Source organism: Equus quagga, chromosome 1 (genome assembly GCF_021613505.1).
Source record: "Equus quagga isolate Etosha38 chromosome 1, UCLA_HA_Equagga_1.0, whole genome shotgun sequence".
NCBI lineage: Eukaryota > Metazoa > Chordata > Mammalia > Perissodactyla > Equidae > Equus > Equus quagga.
The window spans coordinates 111,573,726-111,597,899 of NC_060267.1; the positions used below are offsets into that span (position 1 = coordinate 111,573,726).

The window sequence follows — 24,174 nt, forward strand, 5'->3', positions numbered from 1 at the left end:
TCTGTAATGGAGCAATAAAGAGGGTCTCTCTGCATGCCAAGTGAAAGCCATACTGTCAGAATTGCAAATACAGGAAATTAGACTCAGAATCATCAGTTTAGATTTTTCTTTGTTAACTCTTGATGAAACGTCTATATTCTTAGGAAAAATTTCTATGGAGTGTTAGACCATTGGTCATTTGAATATAAGTTGAAATAATTACGTTCTTCTCTTTGACAAAGCCATATATCTAGGAATTCTTAAGAATTAATAGAAAGTCCAAGGCAATTACTGTGTTGAAAAACATTTATATTTTCTTGTCAGGGACCTAGCTGGAGGTAGTTTGAATAAATAATGAATTACACAAAGGATAATGACTATTTTGTAATGACATTTTATCTATTTAGAAGTTTATTTGGGGCATTTAAAAATACATGAAATATGAGGTCAAAATGAGATTCAGTAAATCTCTATTCATTTGCCTAGGCCAGAGTTTCTCAACCTCAGCACTTTTGACATTTTAGGCTGGAGAATTCTTTGTTGTGGGAGACTGTCCTGTACCTTGTAGGATGTTTGGTGCCATCCCTGACCTCCACCCACTAGATGCCAGTAGGACTCCCCTGGTTATAGCAACTCAAAATAGTTCCAGACATTTCCAAAAATCCCCTGAGGGGCAAAATCACCCCACCTTGAGAACTATTGATTTGCAATAGGAATTTTACCCATAGCTGGCATGAAAAGAACAGTCTCCCATTTAATAGAATAGCACCTATATAATGTAACTTTTTCTGACTTTCATCCCTATTATAAGTAACATCAGATTTTTAAAGTAGATTAGCTTAGTTTTCATAATTTAAAAATTGTGTGGAGAAAGCTAAGACATTTCTTTTAAAATATGTTTTATGTTTCATGTGAACTTTATTCTTAAATTTAAAATTCCAAAGCAAAATGTGTATGAAAATGATCACAGACATTTCATTTTTAAATAATGTAGTGACAGCCAGGGAGGTGATGTCACTGCTATGAAAATCTTTCTGTCAGTTAAAATTTTTCAGTTTTAATTAATGTGTCTGCCTTCCTTCCTCCCTTTTTCCCTCCTTCCTTCCTATCTTTAGAACTTTTAAAAGTTGAGAGTTTGAAAGAATCTTAGGGATTGTCTTCTTCATGCCTGTCATTTTTCAGATAAGGAAACTAAGGTTTGATCCAGTGGAATGAGTTGTCTAAGGTGTCAAAATTAGTTACTGGCAAGGGAGAAGAGACAGATCTGCCACACAGAAGAATTTCAAATAACTTATGTAGATATTCCGCCTTCAATGGGGTGGGGCATAATTCCTCACCCCTTAAGTGTGAGCTGTGCCTAGTGACTTGCTTCCAAAGAGTATTGTGTGGAAAGGAGGAAAAACGTAACTTTACCGTGGAGAAACCTAACAAACACAACCTCAGCCAGGTGATCGAGGTCACCCTCAGTGGTGATAGGTCATATTGATAGTATGCACCCTTGATATGACGTCACCCTAACAAACACAACCTCAGCCAGGTGATCGAGGTCACCCTCAATGGTGATAGGTCATATTGATAGTATGCACCCTTGATATGACGTCAGGAAAATGGCCGTTCACCTCTGTGACCTTCCTCCCCAAAAGGTATAACCTCCGTCTAATCATGAGAAGTACATCAAACAAATCCTAATTGAGAGACACAGTACAAAATGCCCGACCAGTATTCCTCAAAACTGTAAAGGCCATCAAAAACAAGGCAAGTGGGAGAAGCCGTCCCAGCCCAGAGGAAGCTAAGGACACATGACAACTAAATGTAACGTGGTGTCCTGAATAGGACACTGCAGCAGAAAAGGATAGTGAGGAAAAACTAAGGAAATTCAAATAAAATGTGGAGTTTAGTTAATAGTAATGTACCAACACTGATTCCTTAGTTGCTACAAATGTACCATACTGCTATAAGATGTAGACTTAGGGGAAAATGGATATGACGTATACAGGAACTGTCTGTACTGTCTTTGCAACTTTTTTGTAAATTTTAAATTATTCTAAAATAAAAGATTGGTTTAAAAGAAAGTCGTTGGTGGGAGAACCCAGCATAGACCTCAGCCCTCTGTCTGCCTCTTTGACAGTCCTGCAGAGATTACCAACTATGGGTGATATTTAGAAGAACTCTTCTGAAGGGCTCAGAATCCTCATGAAGGAATAATACATTTGCAAGAAAACATAGCTTTGACATTTTCATGCATCTGGTTTTTTTCTTATTCTACTTTTACAGCAGAGAGTGAGGAAGAAGATGAAATGGAAGTTGAAGACCAGGATAGCAAAGAAGCTAAAAAACCAAACATCATAAATTTTGACACCAGTCTGCCAACATCACATACAGTATGTAATTTAGTAGCAGATCTAATATAACAGATATATCCATTTAACTCTAGGTAAAAGTTCCTGAAAACAAGTGACTGATTTTAGCATTACTGTATATTACCTCACACCAGAAATTGTGAGTAAGGACATGTGCTATTTGCCAATGGATAAACACACTTAACTGTGGTTTTTAAGCAGTTTCATATTATGTCCTGGTGTAATTCTTTGAGGAATTGTCACCCTCCTTACGTTTTTGCTGGTAATGGAGCTACTAAAGTACTTCTTACTGTCTGTACTACTGGGTACCAGGGGGTTATTTAACATGCTAACATTTTATACTTGCCATTTGTGATATTTGCGTATAGAAGTGTTTCTTATCTTAGTCAAAATAAAATATTTTTAAATAAAAAATGTTCTTGAATTTGTATGTGAGAGATTTTTCACAAAGTATCAGAAATTCTACTTCTAAGAGTTAAAATTACACTTTCCTATGGGGTGCTGATACACCAAGTTTATTGTTTAAACGTTTGTACCCTTTGTTTATATGTCATTTGCTCTAATTTCTCTTTAGACTGTTGAGTTTGTATTTTTATTACATATCTATAGTGACACTGTATGTGTGTATGTTCTTGAATAGTACCTGGGCTCTGATATGGAAGAATTCCATGGCAGGACCTTGCATGATGATGACAGCTGCCAGGTGATTCCAGTTCTGCCGCAGGTGATGATGATCCTGATTCCTGGGCAGACCTTACCTCTTCAGCTTTTTCACCCTCAAGAAGTCAGTATGGTGCGGAATCTAATTCAGAAAGATAGAACCTTTGCAGTTCTTGCGTACAGGTAAAACATTAGAGTGAATTTGCTTAACATATTTTCTCTCGTGTATAGTCACAGCAGAGGTCAGTGTGAAAGCCAAAACCGATGATTGTTTTGCATGCATAGGAGATTGAGTCAGGTAGTGAGGTAAAAAATTGTGAGGAAAAGATTGAAAGGGCAAGTTGGAGTATTTTTGTTATTATTACCATCTAAATCAGACATTTACTTTCACACGCAATTGAACCATCTGGTATTTGAAATTTTTTAAATCATTAATATTTAGTGAAAAATGTTTCTAGAATCATATTTTCAAGAACTGTCTTTATTTAAAGAGAAAGAGGGCTTGGCTTTTACATTTGAATGTAAAGGATTACTTTTACAAAAGAATGACTTGTTCTTTCTCTCTCTCTGTCTCTCAAAATTCTTAAGTTGTCCCATTACATATCAGCGGTAAACTGAAGCTGAATTTCAAGTATCCTGTTGGCAGCTGGAGGCAATCTGTAGTAGAGGCAGGAAATGAATACAGGAAGTTCCCACCCCAGTAGGGTGCTGCTGAGAAGCAGCAGAAATGGTCCACGGAAGTAAAAGAATGTTTGGTTTGGGAAATGAGAGTTTAAACCCCTATCAAACCTACATCATTTTCAGTGACTAGAAATGTATTCTTTTCCTAAAAGTGCTCTAATTGTACTTCCTGAAGCCTCCTTATATATTCAAATTCCCCCATACGATTTTAAAATAAACAAAATTATTATAACTTTGGTGAGGTCTGATTACTATAAATTGTTTTCCCATGTGTATTGCTTTTGCCACCTTGCATATTTAAAAATTAAATGTTCAAAACTGTTTCCTTCTAAAATTTACCTTGGAAGTAATGTACAGGAAAGGGAAGCACAGTTCGGAACAACAGCAGAGATATATGCCTATCGAGAAGAACAGGACTTTGGAATTGAGATAGTGAAAGTGAAAGCAATCGGAAGACAAAGGTTCAAAGTCCTTGAGCTAAGAACACAGTCGGATGGGTAAGAAATACCATATCTCTTAAAGCTATGTATACATCTTAAAATGAACTGGGGTTCTTATATATTTTGTATTCTACTGGCCTTCCTCATTTGTAACTTGTAACTAGTTGTTCTTTTTCTCTTTGAAGGTATAGCCTAGTGGTTTCCAACTTTGCTGTGCATCAGAATCACCTGGACAGTTTTTAATACTGTAGAAGCTTGAGTTCCAATCTCATCTCCCATCCCTAGAGTGTGATTAGCCTGGGATGAGGCTGCAGCATCTTTTTTCATGATTTCCAGGTGATTCTAATGTCCCTCCAGGTTTGAGAACAGAAATGTAAACCCAAAAGGCAGTGTCATTTGGGGCATGGCTTCTTTGGGATTGAAGACCTCTCCTCAGAGTGACAAGGGGTGAAGAAGCCAGAGGCTTGTGAGCTTTCTGCTCATGGGGACAACTGTGGGGTTTACAGCATTCCTGTGGTGTTTGAAAGCCATGTTGGTTATACCTGCCAACTGGTCCATCTGAGCTGTAGAAACCATTTACATTTAGTGCCTATCTCCAGTGAGAATTTTTAGCACTCATAAATGTATTACATACATAATAAAGTGATAGTAAATGCTTGTTGTCTCTGTAACTTATAAAGTTTAGAAAATCTGTGAGTATGCTGTTTTAGCATGGCTCTCATACTAACCTCATTTTAACAAATCCAGTTTACTTTATCCTCTTAAAAAAACAAACAAAGCATTTGTTCTGCTCATTGCGTGTTAACTCTTATGGGATTGGGTCTCAACTCTGGCGCAGAAGAATCACCTGTGAAGTCTTAGAAAGATAAAGATTCTTGAGTTCTACCCAGTCCTAGGGAATTGGTTTCTTATCTATAGCCAGAGTCGAAAATCTCATCAGACCTCTGTTTTGCACAGGTAGTGTCTTCTGAACATATGGAAATTCAGAGTATTTTTTAAGATTTAAAAAATAATGTGAGCTGCATGAGGGCAAGAACTTTTTGTTTTGTTCACATAGTGGGCATTCATAAACATTACTGAATTATGAAAATATAGATGTGTCAGGCAACCCTTTGGAGCTAGAGGGAGCTTAGAAAAATGAGGGATGGAGGGGCCTCAGCCCTTAGGGGTTTTTAGTTCTTCCCTCCTGGTACTCCCCAGGAAGTTCACCGTGCAGACTCTCACAGCATTGAACACTTGTACTCTCATTATAGGATTCTGTGTCTGTCTCCCTCAATAGTTGAGCTGCTCAAGGACAATGACTAAGACTTGTTTATGTTCTACATTTAGGACCATAAATGTTACATAAATGAATGAAAGAATGTCTTCCTGAGGGCTCTGCATTGGGAGAATTAGCAAGGTGTTTTGTAACTGTGGATTTTACTAACAGTTCTATTTTTAAAGTACTTCCTATCCTCATGCTTGTACAATTTGATTATTTGTGAATACTGCATTCCACAAACCATAATGGAAAATTGACTTGGGGAAAAGTATATTTCTGAGACTGTCTTGACATTAGTGACTTTTGATTGTGGAAAAACTATTTTGAACACAAGATGGCAGTAGACCATTAACTCTGAAAACAAGGAATATATATTTAACTCTAGTAAAGATTAGCATCAAACTAATAGGTCTGGACAAGACTTGGAAGGGGCACATTCTCTTGAGCATTCCAGAGACCCACGACTAAGAGCTCCCACAAATATGAGTCTGTCTTCATTTAAAAGGCCTCCATGGAGTGAGATTTCTCTGGCTCCACTGCCCCTCTGGTCCTGTAACTACCTTCACTAGAAATGGTGAGATGGAAGAAACCAAGGAGATAATTTGATGCAATCTCCTCTTTTTCCAAACAAGGAAACCAAGTACTCTTAAAGAGAGCAAGTGATTTGCCTAAAGTCATACAGCTAGTAAGCAAGAGCTGGTCAGTTCTAGGTCCCCTGACTTTCCAATCCAGCACTCTTTCCACTGTACCAAAATATCTCAATAGCACATTTGAAATGCAAGCCAGTTTCCTTTCTCCAGCACAGTAGTACCAGATAATAGTCATTTGTCTTTTATATAAATGACCCTTTATATATAAAAAGTATACTGCTACTCTCTGGCCTTTTCTAAGTTGTCTTTGTTTTTTTTCCTTTTCTCCCTGAAGCCCCAGTACATAGCTGTATATCCTAGTTATAGGTCATTCTAGTTATTCTACATGGGATGCTGCCACAGCATGGCTTGATAAGTGGTGCATAGGTCTGCACCCAGGATCTGAACCGGCGAACCCCGACCGCCAAAGCAGAGTGCGCAAACTTAACCACTCAGCCATGGGGCCAGCCCTGTCTTTATTTCTTTAGTATCTCCTGAACACGTGGAATTTTTTTTTTTGAAAATTAATGAAGAAATAGAAGTGTATCATTAAATCACTGTAGGACTCTTCAGAAAAGCTTGAGTATTTCTTAGCATGTAGAGAGGAAGTGAACATTAATACCCTATTTGAAATTAGAGAAGTCCTCTTACCTATCATAATTGAGACCAATGATTGTTAGTCAAAAAAGTTAATGAAAGCTGGAAATCATAAAAAGTTATATGTATATACCTTAAATATTTTAACTTAAAAGATATAGATGTACATTCATTTTTCACTTGATGGCCATACAAGATAACTTTGAATTGGTTCTGCAGATTGGAGATGGCAGTAGTCTTTCTTTCATAAACAGCTTTCACTGTGCATCATCTATCTACAGTTTATGCCTATAGTTTTTCTTTAAAGAGAGATTCAGTGATAATCACAAGTGCAGAATCCTTCCAGATTTGTGCAGTTTTTTCCTACTATTAGAATTTTCTGAACCTAATTTGAAAACATTTTTTATGGGTCAACCTAATATTCATTGAAGCAATTTTATTTTTGTACTCATATTTCATTGGTTTTTATAATATTTATAGAAATTAATGTAACTATAATCACAAAATAACTGCCATAAATAGGTTGGAAAGAAACAGAGCTAGCTTATGTTAAAAACAAAACTCAGCTGCAGGGAGAAGAACCAGGCCTGTGCGTGCATCAGTCCCTGGGCTTGTTTAACAAAAGTAACGGAGAGCATTGCTCGGTCCTACGGGGCGATTCAGACAGCTTGTACCGCAGACTAATTTTTAAACAGCAAACCAGTTTTTCAGTAACATTAATGTTTTTATCATAAGAAAATCTTATCTAATAGTTGGGTGAAACATAATTTTTAATTTAGTTACTGATGACCTTAAAGAAAAATCGGATTTCAAAAATTTCTATAGAATAGTATGTACTTTTGCTTTAAAAATATGATTATCAAGTATTTGTGTTCATGTGGTGAGGTGAAGAAAATTGAAGTTTTAGTTTTTTAAGGAGCTCTAATAATATAAGAACATTTGAACATAATTTGAATACATTCAATTTTTTTTTTTTAACATTTTCCAAAGTCATGTAGACATAAATTTGAGCTTGCAGGAAAGAATTGAAGTTAGTGGAGTGACTCTAATGTTATCATTAAATTAAAGCTAGATATTTTCAGACATAATTAGCTATTTTCATTTAATAAATAAGTAGAAATATTAAAATTTCATTCATGACTTTTTGTTGGTCAGGACAGTGGTTAATATGAAAGACCACTTTAGAATTCCTAAACATAATTAATGAGGCAGCGGCTTTTAATAAACTTAACTTTGTCAGTCTGACAGTGATTTGTTCCAGCATTTGAATGTACTGATATATTCTATATTTCAAAGTAAATCCAGGAGATAGACTGACTCGTAAGAAAATAGCTCACGCATACAACCTACCTGTTGGCATTAGTTCATGAAAAGATGTTTGCAATTATGATATTCTCAAGTAGCATTCTGGAAATGATGACTTTCCTATCATGAGAGTTTAATTTTTAAGTAAAAAGAGATCATATAATGCACATTTTGATTCTTTGCATATTCAAGTTAAATGTTTGAGAATGAGAAAAGAAATGCACATAAAAATAAAGGCTACATGTAATTCTCTAGTCTTATTTTAACTCATCCATGTAAATGAGTTCTTGATTTTCTCTTCCTTTCTCTACTACTTCTCAGGTTAGATGATTTATGAGAAGGGATAGGTGTAAGAGTCAGGCAGCATAAGGAAATGGAGAGATGGGAGGGGTGGGGTGTCTTAAGAAATTAATTTAGAAGTATCAAGATACACAGTAGCAGTTGTAGGTATGCTGATTTTTTTTCACTTTGTTTTATTTATAGACTGTATATTTATCTGAAATGTTAAAATCTTCCTTTTCCATTCCACAGTGAGACTGGAAATCCATACCTTAGGTTATCTTTGGTTTTAACTTTGGTATGATTTATGAAAAAAAGTAATTTTTGAAAATTTCATGTATCTTAACATCAGCATTTGATGAATATGTTTAAAAAGAAAACTTTGAAAATCTTAGTATTTCAATTTACCCGTATGTTTAGAAACTTAATAGTTTGAGTTAGTTTATCTTGAAAATGATCACCATGCTTGGTTCTCTTTGTTTTAGAATCCAGCAAGCTAAAGTGCAAATTCTTCCTGAATGTGTGTTGCCTTCAACCATGTCTGCAGTTCAGTTAGAATCTCTCAATAAGTGCCAGATATTTCCTTCAAAACCTGTCTCATGGGAAGACCAGTATTCATATAAATGGTGGCAGAAATACCAGAAGGTAGGAAACTAATTTTTTATGTACTTTCAAAAAATGAAGACAGGTTGTTTTCTTCCTGTTTTTAAGAAAGAAACACAAACAACTTTCATGATTCGTTTCCCAGACAGCTTCTGTGGCAGTACTCTGACTGCATTTCATCATAGCTGGAACTTCTAAAAATTTCATAGGCAGCTATTTATGTAAAAGCAGTTTACAAAAGTAGTAAAATGTCATGATACTGTAAGGTGTTCTTGCTATTATGTGTATCAGTTATGTATTAACAGCTTGTGATAATTCTACAGGAATCTCTTACTAAACTGTGCTAGATCAGATGTTTGCCTCTTGAAACATAAACATATTATCTTAAAGAAAAGAGATTTGGGGGTAGCACATAGTAGTAGAGTAAATTTTACTTCTTCCAGACTTCTGAAAGAAAAGCTTTTTAGCTATCTTTTTGTATAACACCATTGACATCACAAAAATTGGCTTGAGACTAGGTCCTCTTTAAAAATATTGCTTGTTTAGGCATCAATTCTTATGTATATCCTTTTGGCTAGATCATTTTTTCTCTTAGAAAAAAATTAATGAAGCCTCTTCCTGCTCATTTATAAGATGCATCAGCTCTGAGTGTGAAATGGGTAATATTTGATTTCTGCCGAAAAGAAAAGATTACTAGTTCCTAAATTAAGAATAAATTGGCTTTTTGAGATTCATCGTTTAAAAATATGGAAAGACAATTCCCATTGTAACCTGAGAAATTCTGCATTAATCATCCCTTACTCTTTGTCAAGTAGAGTAGTGAAGGTTTTAATTTTGATGTAAATAGTATACATTAAATTTAAAGGGGTCTCATAGACTAGTCAGTGTACCACCACTTTTACGTTCTTGGAGTAGAATTCGTCTAGTTTTCAGACAGAACCTTGTGCAGGACGACTGCTTGGTGGGCATCAGGCTCATAACTGGATTTCTGTAGACTTTTTGGTCTTGTTATTCTGTGTTTCAGTTGACCAGTCCGGACATGGTATAGTGTGTTTTAATTAGTATTTCTAAGAAGATTCTAATGAAAAAGTTATTAGACTGTTTAAAGATTCCCAAGCAACCTCGAAACTAACATTTTTGAAGATTTAACAATAGTGTTACTGCTATAAGTTAGCAGGCAACTCTCACATAGTAGTACAGTACTTCTTTTTTCAAACCTGATACACACTTTAAATATACTTTTACCTTTGGTTATTTTAACAGTAGAACAGTGGAAGATTTTGTTTGTTATAGTCATTTTAAATGTAACTGCTGAAAATAAGTATGTCAAAGATCACTCTGATGGTACATGGCCTCCAGGGAGTGGTTTTGGAGTTTATTGAATCATTTAGTGCTTAATCGTGTGTTTGGCACTGGATAGTACTGAGATGTTATGTGGCAAGTAACTACATCAAGATGCTGCCTGCATATCATCTCAATATTTTAGATAGTTGTATATTTCAATCACTGGACTTTTTTCAGATGATATTAAGTACGGTCATGCATCACTTAATGACGGGGATACATTCTGAGAAATGTGTCGTGAGGTGATTTCCTTGTTGTGTGAACATCAGAATATACTTACACAAACCTAGATGGTATAGCCTACTACACACTTAGGCTATACGGTACTAATCTTATGGGACCACCATCATATATGCAGTCTGTCATTGACTGAAATGTCATTATGTGGCACATGACTGTATTTTGATTTATGTAATCATTTTTTAACACCAAGATTGGTTTTTAAAAATCATTAACTGTTTAAAAATCCTAAATTAACTCTTCTTTGTGAAGTTCTAAGCGTAGAGTGAGAGTGATTGTGGTTAATTCCTGACTTACATACTCTACTGGTTCTTTGTCCTATTTTCAGGATTTTCCCATCTTACACCTGAACTTGGGTTAAACAAATAAGACTGCTTCTTAAATGTAATTTTTCTTTGAATTACTGATTAAATTCTTCCTATTCCATGGTTACAGCACCTCAGCTTGTTCACATTGAATTCAGAATTAGGCCTTTGCAACTGGGTTGTCATTGTGCTGGCTCAACAAGAGCAAGGAAAGATAGATATGCAAAGACCAAGGAAGCATGTGTTTGTTTGGAACCAGATCCTCTGATCTTTCCCTATTGTCTTGTTTCTCCAGTAATTCTGGACTCTCAAACATTAGCCCTCAGTTATTTTCATATTCAGAGTTGCCAAGGACTAAACAGAAGGTGCTGAGGAATGAGAGAGGCATAAAAGGTTTTAGGAGATAAAAATGCCCTCATCCCATGTATTTTCAGATTGTTTAAAGGGTCCTCATGTTTAAACCCTGAGTAGAGTTTCTTAGGTGCTGAAATTTGGATCTAGATCACTAGGCCAAGAAAAATTGCTAGCTGATCTATTTTAGACTCCAGATGACCTACAAATTCTGTTCTACTTCAGAGAGACCACTTAGAGTCCTTCTGTCTAGTACAGGCTGGGAAAGTCTAGCACAGGGAAAGGGGATGGCAGATACCATTGGCAGGACAATGGCGTACACTTTTCTAGCAGAAAAGACACGTAAAGGTCTAGAAATGTAGTTTTCCTGAGATGTATTTGGTTAAGCTTAAACTGTTCACACCTGTCTTTACATGTGGCATGGGAAACTAAACATTGTAAATGACATAAAATTATTTAAGCTTCCAGAAGTGTTCCTTTGTGATTCTCCATTCTAACAAGGGATCATTAGAGAAGACATCCCTAATGATTAAGGAGTTAGGCCAGTATAATCAGGAAACACTTCCAAAACCCACTTCCATCTGGAGAACTTCCTTATTCTGTACTTTGACCTTTGAAACTAATGTTTATTTATTTCCTTTCCTACCACAGTGCTTTCTCTCTCCACTGGGTTTACTGTAGTGGGAGTCTCACCGAGTGAGGGAACTTTTCTTAAACCTACTTGGAGTATGATGTAAATGTTTTTAAGTGTACTCTCTGCTTGCCCAGACTGTCTACTTGTTCCTTTATAAAGCCCCACTATTATAATCAGAAAAGAGTTGAATATGAAATGTAAAAATAAATCAAATGAGGAAACATATTAAGGAAGTGATCGAAGCTCATCTTTCTAGCTCTGCTAAATTTATAAGCCATGGTCGCTCCTGCTTATATGGAGCAGGGAGGAACTGAGCAGTCATTCAAAGGACAGGGTCCTCAAGAATGGGCTCACAGGTTAGTTTCTAAGTCTTCTTTCAGAGTTTCTTTATGAAGATACAAATAAATACTCTTATTTCTTTCCTCGTTCTTATGTGAAAGGATGCATGCTGTCCTGGACCTCATTCTCTTTTAAGAGTGTAGGTGATTCTTCTGTGTCAGTTTTTGGAGCACAGCTTCCTTCTTTTTAAAGCTGCACGATATTCTGTTCTATGGATACACTGTAATTTACATAACCATTCCCTATGGAAGAAAGACCTGCACTAAGTATTGTATACAAATGACCTTTCATATAGGTAAATATATATGATAAATTTTAAGCAGTGGAATTATTGGATGGCAGGGCAACTTCCTTTGTAATTTTGACAGATATTTTCAAAGTACCTTACGAAGAAGATTGTTCCTGTTTGTACTCTGATTATCGATTTCACCACGTTTACAGACAGTGTAGTAGCCAGCTTAATTTTTGCTGATGTGATAGGTGAAATACAGTATCTTATCGGAGGTTTGAGTTTCTCTGAATATGAATGAGGTGTACCATTTTGTGTTGAAGAGCGATTTGTATTTCCTTTAGTAAGAAGTGTCTGTTCTTCTTTCCCCTTTCTTGATTTCTAGGCGTTCTTTATACATTAGGAAGCTTATCCCTTTGTCTGTAATTACTGAGTTCCAGACATTTTCCCTACTTTGTCGTTTGTCTTTTAACTCTGTTTTTGGTGTGCTCTGTCACATAGAAGGGGTTTTTTTTCTTACATAGTTGAATTTATCTTTTTTTTAATGCTTCTGTATTCTAAATCATAGCTAGAAATGACTTCCCTGTTCAAATGAATCATTTTTTTGGAAAGTGAAAAATGTAATCTTTTACTTTCTATTTTTGACTTTATTGCTTTTAATGAAATCAAAACGTTAAAGCTTTGACCCATGTGTAGTTTATCCTGGGATGAATTCAACTTTACTTTTTTCCAGCTAGCTCCCCATTGTGCCATTTCCATTTTCTGAAAAGCTCATATCATATGATATGAGGTGCCACTTAATTAGCAACCACATTTTTTATTTTACTTTTCTTCTGCTCTTTTGTCAGTCTGTTTATGCACCATCACAATACTGTTGTAACTGTTGACAATTATAATTTGTGTAAATAAAACGTGACTGGTAACCCTCCTCACTACTCTTCTTTTTTCAAGGTTTGTTTAGCTACTATTGCTTATTAACTTCTCCATATGAACTTCAGAATTTGTTTTTGCCTTGTTCCAGAATAATAATAGTAGCAATAAAAGTAATAGTGTTTGTTGTCTATTTTTATATTAAAGAAGAAGAAGAGTCTTGAAATCTTAGGCTCTCTGTAATCAGGGTCTCCCCTAGACAGACATTTCCCAGGCATACATCTTAGGCTTATAGGTGTGTCTCCGCTGTTATTGGTTTATAAGTCTCAAGCAGGAAAGAGCTTATCATTCCATTCCAGTTCTTAAAAGCAAGTGGGAATTTGTAAATGAAGGAAGGAAACAAAAACTGGTAGCTTTTTAATTACTTGGATAAATTGTTTTATCATCTACGTTGCTGATTGTGGTAGGATTTAATGCAGTACATGACTGCCTTGGGTCACCATGTAAATCTCCGGTGATGATTTACTGTTCACAATGAGCCTTTCACACTACTCTTCCAACTTTATTGCTTTTCAAGGAACCATTTGAGTTTCACATTTTTTGAACATTCTACATTGTTGGGAGGCTAAGCTGAAGCATAGTTATGAGGCTTAAAAATGGAAGAATGTGATAGATTACCTCCAGGTAACAGAGATTCATTTTAAGAGCCTTTCTGCCTGGTTTCAGAAGTAAATCCTGTTCCCAGTAAATACTTCACTGGAGAATCAGTCATTGGCCACTTTTTAAAAAGCACCTAACTTTCTGGCTAGTATTAAAGTTTTCTTGAAGTATAGCCCTTTTATGAAGTAAATCGTGATGTTGATATACTTGAAGAATGCTCATAAATTGCTAGGACTTATCGTCAGTATTACCCATATATAAGTCAGGAGCCTCTCCTGATGTGCCAGAAATCTAAATGGGACTCTTATTTGAGGATATTGAAGTGGCTTAAATTTTGGGAGTTGCTGTCTTAGCGCCAGCTACTCTTTTCTGGTATACCTCTCTAGAGTCTGTCTAGTTGACCTTATAAAGCACATCACAAATCTTAAGGATGTAGTGAGCATGTTTCATTGATTTGTAAATAGAACTTCAGAATCTGTCAGAATAATCCTGATAAAGAATTTTAGAGGCCTTCTCACTTCGAATAGTAGGAAACTGATCCTCCTGAGACTGCAGTGAGAATTACATTCACAAGGCGTGGGTGGTGGCAGAGCGCATGGTAACGACCTCCATCCAGTGCCTTGCTCTTAACACACTAGCATGCCACATTCTGTTCTCTTACTATAATGAGAAGTAATGTTTATATATGAATAAATTATTTTGGTTTCTTTTTATCTTGACATGGGTGCCAGGTAAAAGTACATGCTTTTATATTATAAAAGTGATCATTCTGATGTGTAAAGTATATATTAATGACTGAATTGGGAGTGTGTCAATCAGTGAAACTGAAACTTCATTGGATCTTTGTCATTTTGTAATTCTAAGTATACTTCTGGAAAGTAAACTTCTCCCTACTAAAATGTAAGTTCCACAGGGCAATGATTTTAGTCTTTTCTTGTTTTAATCACTGGTATACTGCAATGCATAAAAATGCCTTGACACATACTAGGCACTCAAAATGTTTGTTGAATGAATAATGGCTAGAGTCACAGACACCCTGAATGCACATCCTAGCCATTTCCCCTTTACTCACTGTGACCTTGGGCAAGTTATACCATCCTTCTGTGCCTCTGTTTCTTTATCTTTAAAATGGCGATGATAATACTATCAACCTTTAGAATTCCTGTAAGACGTGTAAAGTGGTTGCCATTGCTATTACTGAATACTCAGTTATCCAATGGGCTGTTAGTAATATTTTTTTATTCTGTAACTGGACTGTGACAAAAATCCTTAGCATTAGTGTTTGGAACTACTTGGAACTGATTGGAGAGTACCTTAAAGGTCTCATGGTCTGACTCAGACTGAAATCACTACCTGAGCATGTACTTGGAGGCCACCCCAGAGCGTCTTTGGGTAGCTTCAAATATTAGGATTATATTGAGGCAAAAATTCTTCTCATTCAAGAATCGATTGGTTTGAGCTGCAGCTCATGAGCCTTCCAGAACTCGTCCACCCTCATCCATATGGTGGTTCCTAAAATATTTGAAAACAAGTTATCACATCCCCTTGAGAGGCAATTCCAAGCTAAACATGCCTAATGTTAACTCTAGATCTCCCTTTAGCATCCTGGTCCCTGACAATGAAGTTCCCTTGTCTGACCATCACAGAAGATTAACATTATCGTCTCCTCTTAGATTCTAATATAGCTAGAGGAAGACTGTGGTGGGAGTAGGGGGGTGAGCTCGACAGCACATTGGTTAGTTCATAACTAAGTCCCCCAAGTCCTTTCCATGTGTGCTGTGTACCTGTGTTTCTCCATGGCATACCTGTTCATTTGGTCTTGCAGGTGCAAGTGTAGGATTTCCCTTTTATTTTGTTAAAGGTTATCTTACTTTTTTTGTTCCACTCTGGTAAAGTCCTTTTTGATTACCTTTCTTTCCCACCCAGTTTCATGTGTCATGTCCTGTGTCTGTTAAGTGTGTTTACAAAATTACAATGATCTGTACAGATAGTTTTTGTTTTGTTTATCTACAAAGGTTTTGTTTTGTTTATTGAGAAAAATGTGATCATTACATTCTGTAGGTTTGATAGGCCTTGTTCTTTGATCAAATACAGATTATTCCCTAGTGTAAACATTTTCTAATGTATTTAACTATTGTTGATTGATGTTTAGGTTGTTTCCAGTTTGTTGCTGTTAATAGCACTGTTGCAATGCATCCTTTCAATCATATTTTTGTGTCTTGTAGAACACTTCTCTTTCCAAATTTTCATTTGTTTTTACACATTTATTCTTCCAGATGAACTTTAAATTATGCTTCTAAATTCCAGTTTCATTTGTATTGCACTGAATATGTACTTTGAGGATGGACATCTTATTTATTGAGTCTTCCCATCAAATACTGAAATTCTGCAGGAATTTAAGTATAATTCACATTTTATGTGGATTTAGGCATGCTTCCATTAGGATCCCAAAATACAACTGTAAGGGACACGTAATGGTTTTCCCCTTTCCCTGAGTTTTATGAAATGGGGGACTTGATCATGAAGTCTCAAGGATGTGATCATTTTCCTTTTGAAATTGTCTCACATCTTCTGTTTGCCTCTGTGCTGATTCAGGTGAGAGCCATATAGGTTTTTATACAAACACAGTTTGGATTATATTTTGAGGTTTTCACTGCAAATACTGGGCGAGTAGTTAGTATAAAGGCAAATAATATGGTCCTTAGAGTGTGATGCTTAGTCACTCTTCAAGTTCATCTTATTTTTACTTATTTGTCTTCAGTATTGAAGTCTTAATATTTGAACTTTTCAATAAGAATCAAGATTTTAGTTGCAATATATATTTGAAGAATATAAAACCATGATTGTCAGACTTAAAAAATAATCTATTATGAGATTATCTACAAAATTTTTCTTTTTGAAATTAGAAAATCTTTTCTGGGCCAAAATCATTTTTCAGATGTGGCTCTTTCCACCATAAGAGTCTTTATTCTGTGGTGTCTTTTAAGTGACTTTTTTTTTCTGTTTTCAGAGAAAGTTTCACTGTGCAAATTTGACTTCATGGCCTCGCTGGCTGTATTCCTTATATGATGCTGTAAGTAACTTACCTTGAACTTTTTGTTTCTAGGGTAAGCTATGTCATAATTAAAGGTCACTAGAACAAAACAGGCTTTCATACTCAGTGGTATTTAATTTTCAAAACTAATGCCATTTGTTACCTTTAAGGAGAACAGGCAGGAATCAGAGACTTTGTCTTTCACCCATAGAATTTTTAGTTTTCCCAGTTTCTAGCGGCTTATAACTTCAGGACAAGATATTGAGACATTTTAGGGTTTATTAACAATTTGAAATTTTGTTGGGTCAAGTGGTAGTTGCACTTAACAAAATGAAAGAATCCTTCTATAATAATGTTTTAGGGGCTGGCCCGGTAGCACAGCGGTTAAGTGCGCACATTCCGCTTCTCGGCGGCCCGGGGTTCACTGGTTCGGATCCAGGGTGTGGACATGGCACCACTTGGCATGCCATGCTGTGGTAGGCATCCCACATATAAAGTAGAGGAAGATGGGCATGGATGTTAGCTCAGGGCCAGTCTTCCTCAGCAAAAAGAGGAGGATTGGCAGCAGTTAGCTCAGGGCTAATCTTCCTCAAAAAAAAATTGTTAGTTTTTCTCTAAACAAGGAGATTAACTTAGTTACTATACTAATTGATGCATCCACAAGTGTTTTTGCTCCTCAAATTTTGATATTAGGCATTGCCACATATTGAAAAACTCACTAAGAGACAGACCGTTGGAATAGTTCAAAGAATCTGTGTTTTAGACACAAAAGACTGTTCAAAGTGTGATTTCTATTGCTGTCTCTGGTTTGGGGCAAATTCCTTGAGAATCTGTAAAATGGGGATAATGGTAGCTGCTGTACTTGGCACATATAGACATTCAACAAATACTAGTCATTTCCTGTAGTGAATCACCTTGCCCACAGATTTGGAGTCCTGGGAAAACTAAACAAGTAGGTTTTGAGCACTTACTACATGCACAACACTAAAGGACACTCCAGTTCACTCTGCCCTTAGCTTTTGGGCCATTACAAATACACAAGAGACAAGAGTATTTTCTGCTTACACTTGTGAAAAGATGACAAGCACTCTTATGTAGTAAATAGGTACCAAATAAGGTATGTAGATAGCAAGTGCTGCTGCCATGTATAGGGGCCAAAATCCCTATGGACTGAGTCAGAAAAAACTTCCTAAAATGGAGAGGAGAGAGGCCAGTGCCAAGCTGCTGAGAACAGAGCATCTACAAAAGGCAGCAAGTTAGGTGCATGGGCCCCAAGATACCCAGACTGTAGGAGAGGGTCCAGGAAAACCAGCTTAATGCTGGGAAAAGGCATTGGGGCTTGGATCATTTCTGCATAAGAAAACAGACGGATTTAAACTGGGACTCAAATTTGACTACATAGTGATGACTTAAATTGCTACTAATGTATTAGTTTTATTAAAAAGAGTTGAAAAGCTGACAGTAAATTATAAAAAGTCTGTGAACCTTATGGCTACTTTTATTTTAAACAAGGAAACCTTAATGGATAGAATCAAGAAACAGCTACATGAATGGGATGAAAATCTAAAAGAAGATTCTCTTCCTTCAAATCCAGTAGGTATGAAAAATCAATTTTCTTCCTGTGGACTGATGTCTTACTAAATCAAATTATTTTATATGTTTTGTGTTTAATGAAACCAAAACTTTTAGTTTAACATCTTTATTAGTTTTGAAAAGCATACACATTTCTTTTGCTTTGAGCAGTTAAAAAAAATTGACTATTTTTTAGTTAATTGTAACTAAGTTCTTAAATTCTGTGAGCACTCCAATTTTAGGCAAGGTTTTCATAAAAAGTTCAAATTGTGATAAATGGCTCACATCCGAAAAATACTTTCTGAGTGTTGACTCTCCTTTCCCTATTCTTTAAGCTGGCTTTATGTGACCCCAGTTCCAGGACTTATTTACCTTTTTTTACATATAATGTCTAAATGTTTATTAGGTACAATTTAGCTACTTTTCTCATCTCTTAGCAAATAAGTAACTTCTTCTAACATAGGTTTAATTTCATGTTTAACTTAAAAGAAGGCATTTACAATTAACAAGTATGGGAAAAGAAGTTAATTTTAGAACTTCCTAAGAGTATATACTTGATAGCTGGTATACTTTGGTATTACTTATAACTGTGTGAAATATGTTGAGAACCTTGTAGAGAAGAGTTTATTTCAAAGGTATATGATTCATAAGTTATCTGATACTTATCTGCTTCATCAGTTTAAAACTTGAAAAACCCACCATGTCTTTAAGACTTTTCTTACAGAGTAGCTGCTTGTCTTCCTATTGATGATGTATTAAGAATTCAGCTCCTTAAAATTGGTAGTGCCATCCAACGACTTCGCTGTGAACTAGACATTATGAATAAAGTGAGTAAAGTGAATATGTTTGTGATATTCAGGTGTAGTCAGTCTAGAGAGCTAGGAGGCACTGTTTGGACCGGCAGTTATCTATAGGGTCCAGTCATGTAGTCATGCAATTAAAAACCATCATGGTTTCCATTCCAGATATTTTAAAGAATAAACATTTCATTTGGGATTATACAGACAGAAACTGAATTGTTTTGCATTCCTCAAATATGAATACCTTCAACAACTTCATTTAGACTTGTGAACACTTGATTTCTACATGGGACATCTGTGGTTTTATGTATCAGTCACTATTTCTTTATCCTAGAAGATCATTAGTTTTATAAGTGAATGTGTCAGATTTCAAATTGTGGGTTTTTTTGCTCCATGTTTAAAACTACATTTTTGAATGGTTGGAAGGAAAATAAGATATTCAGAGGGATCAATACCTTAGGGAAGTTTCTTGATGAGCTATGTAATTACATAATTAAATGAATGTGAATTTTCCTAACTTTCTCTTAAATTTTTAGTGTACGTCTCTTTGCTGTAAACAATGTCAAGAAACAGAAATAACAACCAAAAATGAAATATTCAGGTGAGCTCTTTATTACATTTTTAGGATTCTTGTGAATACATTTTCCCAACTACCTTAACAGAATTATAGTCGACTATATTACCATTCTCCATATATTTCCCTCCATTAAATTACAAACACTCAGCAAATGAAATATGGGGAATTAACTCATGTTGAGTAAGACAGTCTTCCTGATTGGGTACTTGGAGCAAGAATGGATAATTAAGGGATTATTCAGAGGTACTGAGCATGGTAAAATAAAACAGCTGGGCGATCCTTTTCCCCCAGTCCTGTTGAAAATCTATATATTATACAGTATCTATATGTTAGAATATCTTATTAGTAATTCAGGACCTAACAGGAATGCCTCAGGTGTTGTATTTCAGTCAAACATCAGTTTTGCCACATAGGGCCAAGATAAAGTAGGATGTGCTTCTGAACATGTACTGATGCTGTGTGATATAGTAGTGTTTAAAAATTATTTTATGACAAATTCATCATAATTATAAATCAAGAAGGTAAGGAAACTGCTGTCTGCAAAGTAATAAGATACCCAAGAACGATCAAACGGGACCTTTTCATTGCATGGCCACTCTCGGAGACTCCCTTAGAGGAAGTGGAGCTCTGTATATTTTACAGTGTATATTTTGAGGAAGGTTTAAAAAACTAGTACTGTTTTCCTTTGGTACTGTTTTCCTTTTGGTCATCATTTAGACTGAATAAAACTGGGCTGACTACCAACTGCTTATTACCGTATTGGATTCTATTATCTATAACTAAAAGGTTAGAAACAATAGCTCTTATTTCTTGGTGAACTTTTTAAATATCTGTTAGACTTTTTTTTTCATTTTGACTTATCCTCTGTGCTGATTCTGTTCTAGTTTATCCTTATGTGGGCCAATGGCAGCTTATGTGAATCCTCATGGATATGTGCATGAGACGCTTACCGTGTACAAGGCTTCCAACTTGAATCTGATCGGCCGGCCTTCTACAGTGCACAGCTGGTTTCCTGGGTAATGTGGTGGTGGTGGTGGTGGTGACTTACTTTCTCTTTTTTTTTTTTGGTTTTGTCTTAATTGGGCAGAAAAACAGAGTCCTAAGCAGAGTTGCTAGAATTATAATCAGAAATAGACAATGAAATGAATAATGCTATTTAAATACTCTTCATTTCATGATGGCTAGGAACAGCTATTTTTGCATAGTCTCAGTGAATATACTTAGGGAGAAAGAAGATTGGCAACTGCAGTTATCCTGAAATAAACTATACAGTTAATCCAAATTTTTTTCATTTCCTATCAGCTCATTCTGAAAAACAACTGTCTTATGACCCAGTAAAACTCTATCTGAACCATATTCTGTAATATGTAAAACCAGAATATGTTTCTCAAGCAGTGATAAGAAAGATGTAGAAACCATAGACTCTGGCTTTTCTTCTAGTTTGCTTTTTTTTTAAATTTTTGCTTTAGCCCAGTGGTCTTCAAAGTATGATCCTGGGACCAGCTCACCACCTGGGAGCTTGTTAGATTCCCTCAGCCATATTATCTTCAAGAACCCTATTATTTGTCTTTTATTTCCAAATTCTGGGTCATTGTTTCATTCCGAGTCAGAGGCAAGTTGAGTAGAGATTAGTGATTAGACTCCCTTTCTGGACCTAGAATTATGTCATGTGGATTTTCCACTCTTATTTGACACCCTTCTTAAGGACTAAAACTAGAATTAAGTTATTAATATAAATACTAAATGTGGGATATACATAGGGGAAAAGTACAGAAATGGTTATAATTACATAGTTTGGTTTAGTTTTCCTAAGAACAGAAATGCCATGGCTTATGTTTCTGGTGAAATTTATCTGACAAAACCATTCTTATTTTAGAAGAGTGGTTCTTAAAACTTATATGAGGAATGCTTATCTCTCCCCCCACCCCTCCAATTTTAACTCACACAAAAGTGCATATTTGTATAGGTGGTTACTGTTTTCTAACTCGACTGCAATACAAAACAACAAAGGAAAAGCAGGTGTGAGTTAGAATGTGGTCTTGGCAACCAGCAATTTGTATAAAGAAATCCATATTAATAAGATTAATGTTTTTTTACAATGCTAAGAAAGAAAAAGAAATAGCCTAAAAACACAATCAAGTAACTTTTATATATATACACTAATGTAACAATTATACGTAAAGGCTGATGTGTTAAACATAATGAAAGGTACAAATTAGAAAATCTTTTTATGAGATTTGTTTCAGGGAACTGTATAGATCAAAGCTCAGAGTATTTATTCTTCTCAATCCTTAGACTTTGGCTCTAAGATCTGTCTGCATAGCAGGTTTATATGATGATAGGCTTGGAGTACAGCAATGTGCTTCCTTAGCTGATCTCTTTCCTTAATTTTGTAGGTACGCCTGGACTATTGCCCAGTGTCGGATCTGTGCAAGCCATATTGGATGGAAATTTACAGCCACCAAAAAAGACATGTCACCTCAAAAATTTTGGGGTTTGACTCGATCTGCTCTGTTGCCCACAATCCCAGACACTGAAGATGAAATAAGCCCAGACAAAGTAATACTTTGCTTGTAAACAAATACGGTAGGGATAAAGTTATTTAACAAGTTGGTATTCTAAAATCAGATCTGCTTTGAAAATTACTGCTTTTGATGCATACCTAAGTAAAAAGCAACATTACATGGGAGGTTGCAGTTTCTTAGTCAAATGGTATTTGAAGACTTAAATTAAAACATCCTATTGAAGAGAATGAAAATACTATTGAAGAGAATGAAAAGCAGTCTAGAATACTTGGTTTTCTGGAATATCTACTTTAGTAGCTTGGTGCCATTATTCTGTGGAATCTGATGTGTCTGGTAGCATGTCATTGGTAGGACATGAAGACGTCTCTGAAAGTGGTGAGATTGTTTCCTGCACAAAACATATTTGAAACTCCTGTAATGTGAGGTTAATCATAATAATATGATCCCAAAATGTGGAACAGCATGTTTGTATCAGTCCAAACGGCAGAAGTTCCAAAAGCTAGGGTGCCACGCACAAGTACATGTTCCTTTTTGAAAGAGGCAAGGCAATGTGTATTATTTTAAAGGGCTTTGTTCCTTTCAATTTCCTTTAGCTTCTCTGAGATACTGCGCTTTGTAAATTTTGAAAATACTAAAGAGGTAAAATATGCAGTTTGAGCCCCAGAATAAAGTTTTCATTTCCTTACGTGTTTGTTAGTGAGAAACGGTATTTTATGTATTTGCTCAGTGTTTGTTTGAACCATAACCCTGGTTATTCTGTTCCAAAGTTTAATTTGTACCTAAACTACTGGGGAACAGAGATGCTATTTTTTAGGCTATTTCATTCAATGTAAATTGAAGAAAATCTGTAAGTAAACTTTAAATTAAACATGTTCTTTGTTTAAATAATGTAAAATATCTACTCATAAGTGGATAATTTAGGTGTAACAGATAGTTTTTAAGATAAAGTTCTAGGTAGACTGATTTGCCACTACCTCTTTGCTTATACATTCGAGGGTTTATTGGATCCTTTCACATTTGTGTAATTAACTTTGGATTTGATATTCTTTCACTGCTTTACATAATTCATTGGGAAAAGTTCAACTAATCGGGTAAAATGTATGAGGCCAAAAACAGACTGTTAAATTTCTTATGTTTTAATTTGTCAATATTTTGTATTTTACCAAACATGCAATGGTTTTGATTGCCCAGACTGAAAACATCAATTGAATATCATATTGCATATTTATGTAAAGAGAGTAAATGAAAAGCAACCCAAGAGTGCTGTCAGTTCTTTAGCACATGCCCCTGCCATATTCAGTACACCCAAGGTTGTAACTTTCTTTCTAAGCTTTACCTTATTACTACTACTAATAACCCTGGGTTTATGTGATGTTACTAGTTGTTCATACAGTCTCACAGTGAACTAAAACATTCTAAATGGACTCCAGGGAGTTCTTTTCAGCAGCGCAGCACATCTCTTTACATTGAAATCTAAACCAGTTGGAGTGAGGGAACATTGCTTTTACATTTGCACCCGCCCCCCGCCTCCCAGGGGTGTAATCTTAGAATGTTCTATATTGTTTACTGACGCTTGCAAATAAATAAAGTTTTCTGATACGTAAAAAACATGCATATAATACTATTTTAAAGTTTTATACATGACAAAACCAGACCTCTGAAATAGCTAAATCTGCATATTTTCTATATAGAACAGTAGGAATTCTCTGATGTTGGGTCCAAACATCTATGTTAGTAGTACTTAAATATTTCAGTCTTATTTTGTAATACATTTCATTATGGACCTGTGTGCAGTCATTGAGGCCCCTTTCTTGCACTACAGCCCCTGTTAACTGTTTGTTAGACCTCTTAGCAGGGCTTTAATAAACAGAAATGTGCTTTTCAAAATTGTTTTATCAAG

At 35.6% G+C, this 24,174-nt stretch overlaps 1 protein-coding gene across 1 annotated transcript in view; it reads left to right on the plus strand.

Annotated features, from left to right (window-relative positions):
• Positions 1-23,882, plus strand: part of CRBN (cereblon) — a 26,478-nt gene extending 2,596 nt beyond the window's left edge. Inside the window, exons 2-11 of the mRNA XM_046676310.1 lie at positions 2,254-2,360; positions 2,980-3,182; positions 4,028-4,177; positions 8,677-8,836; positions 16,777-16,839; positions 18,313-18,397; positions 19,084-19,199; positions 19,709-19,773; positions 20,634-20,765; positions 22,146-23,882. Of these exons, the coding sequence (XP_046532266.1) occupies positions 2,254-2,360; positions 2,980-3,182; positions 4,028-4,177; positions 8,677-8,836; positions 16,777-16,839; positions 18,313-18,397; positions 19,084-19,199; positions 19,709-19,773; positions 20,634-20,765; positions 22,146-22,326 (1,262 nt within the window). The 3' untranslated portion in view covers positions 22,327-23,882. The remainder of the gene's footprint in view (positions 1-2,253; positions 2,361-2,979; positions 3,183-4,027; positions 4,178-8,676; positions 8,837-16,776; positions 16,840-18,312; positions 18,398-19,083; positions 19,200-19,708; positions 19,774-20,633; positions 20,766-22,145) is intronic.
• Positions 23,883-24,174: the final 292 nt, after the last annotated feature.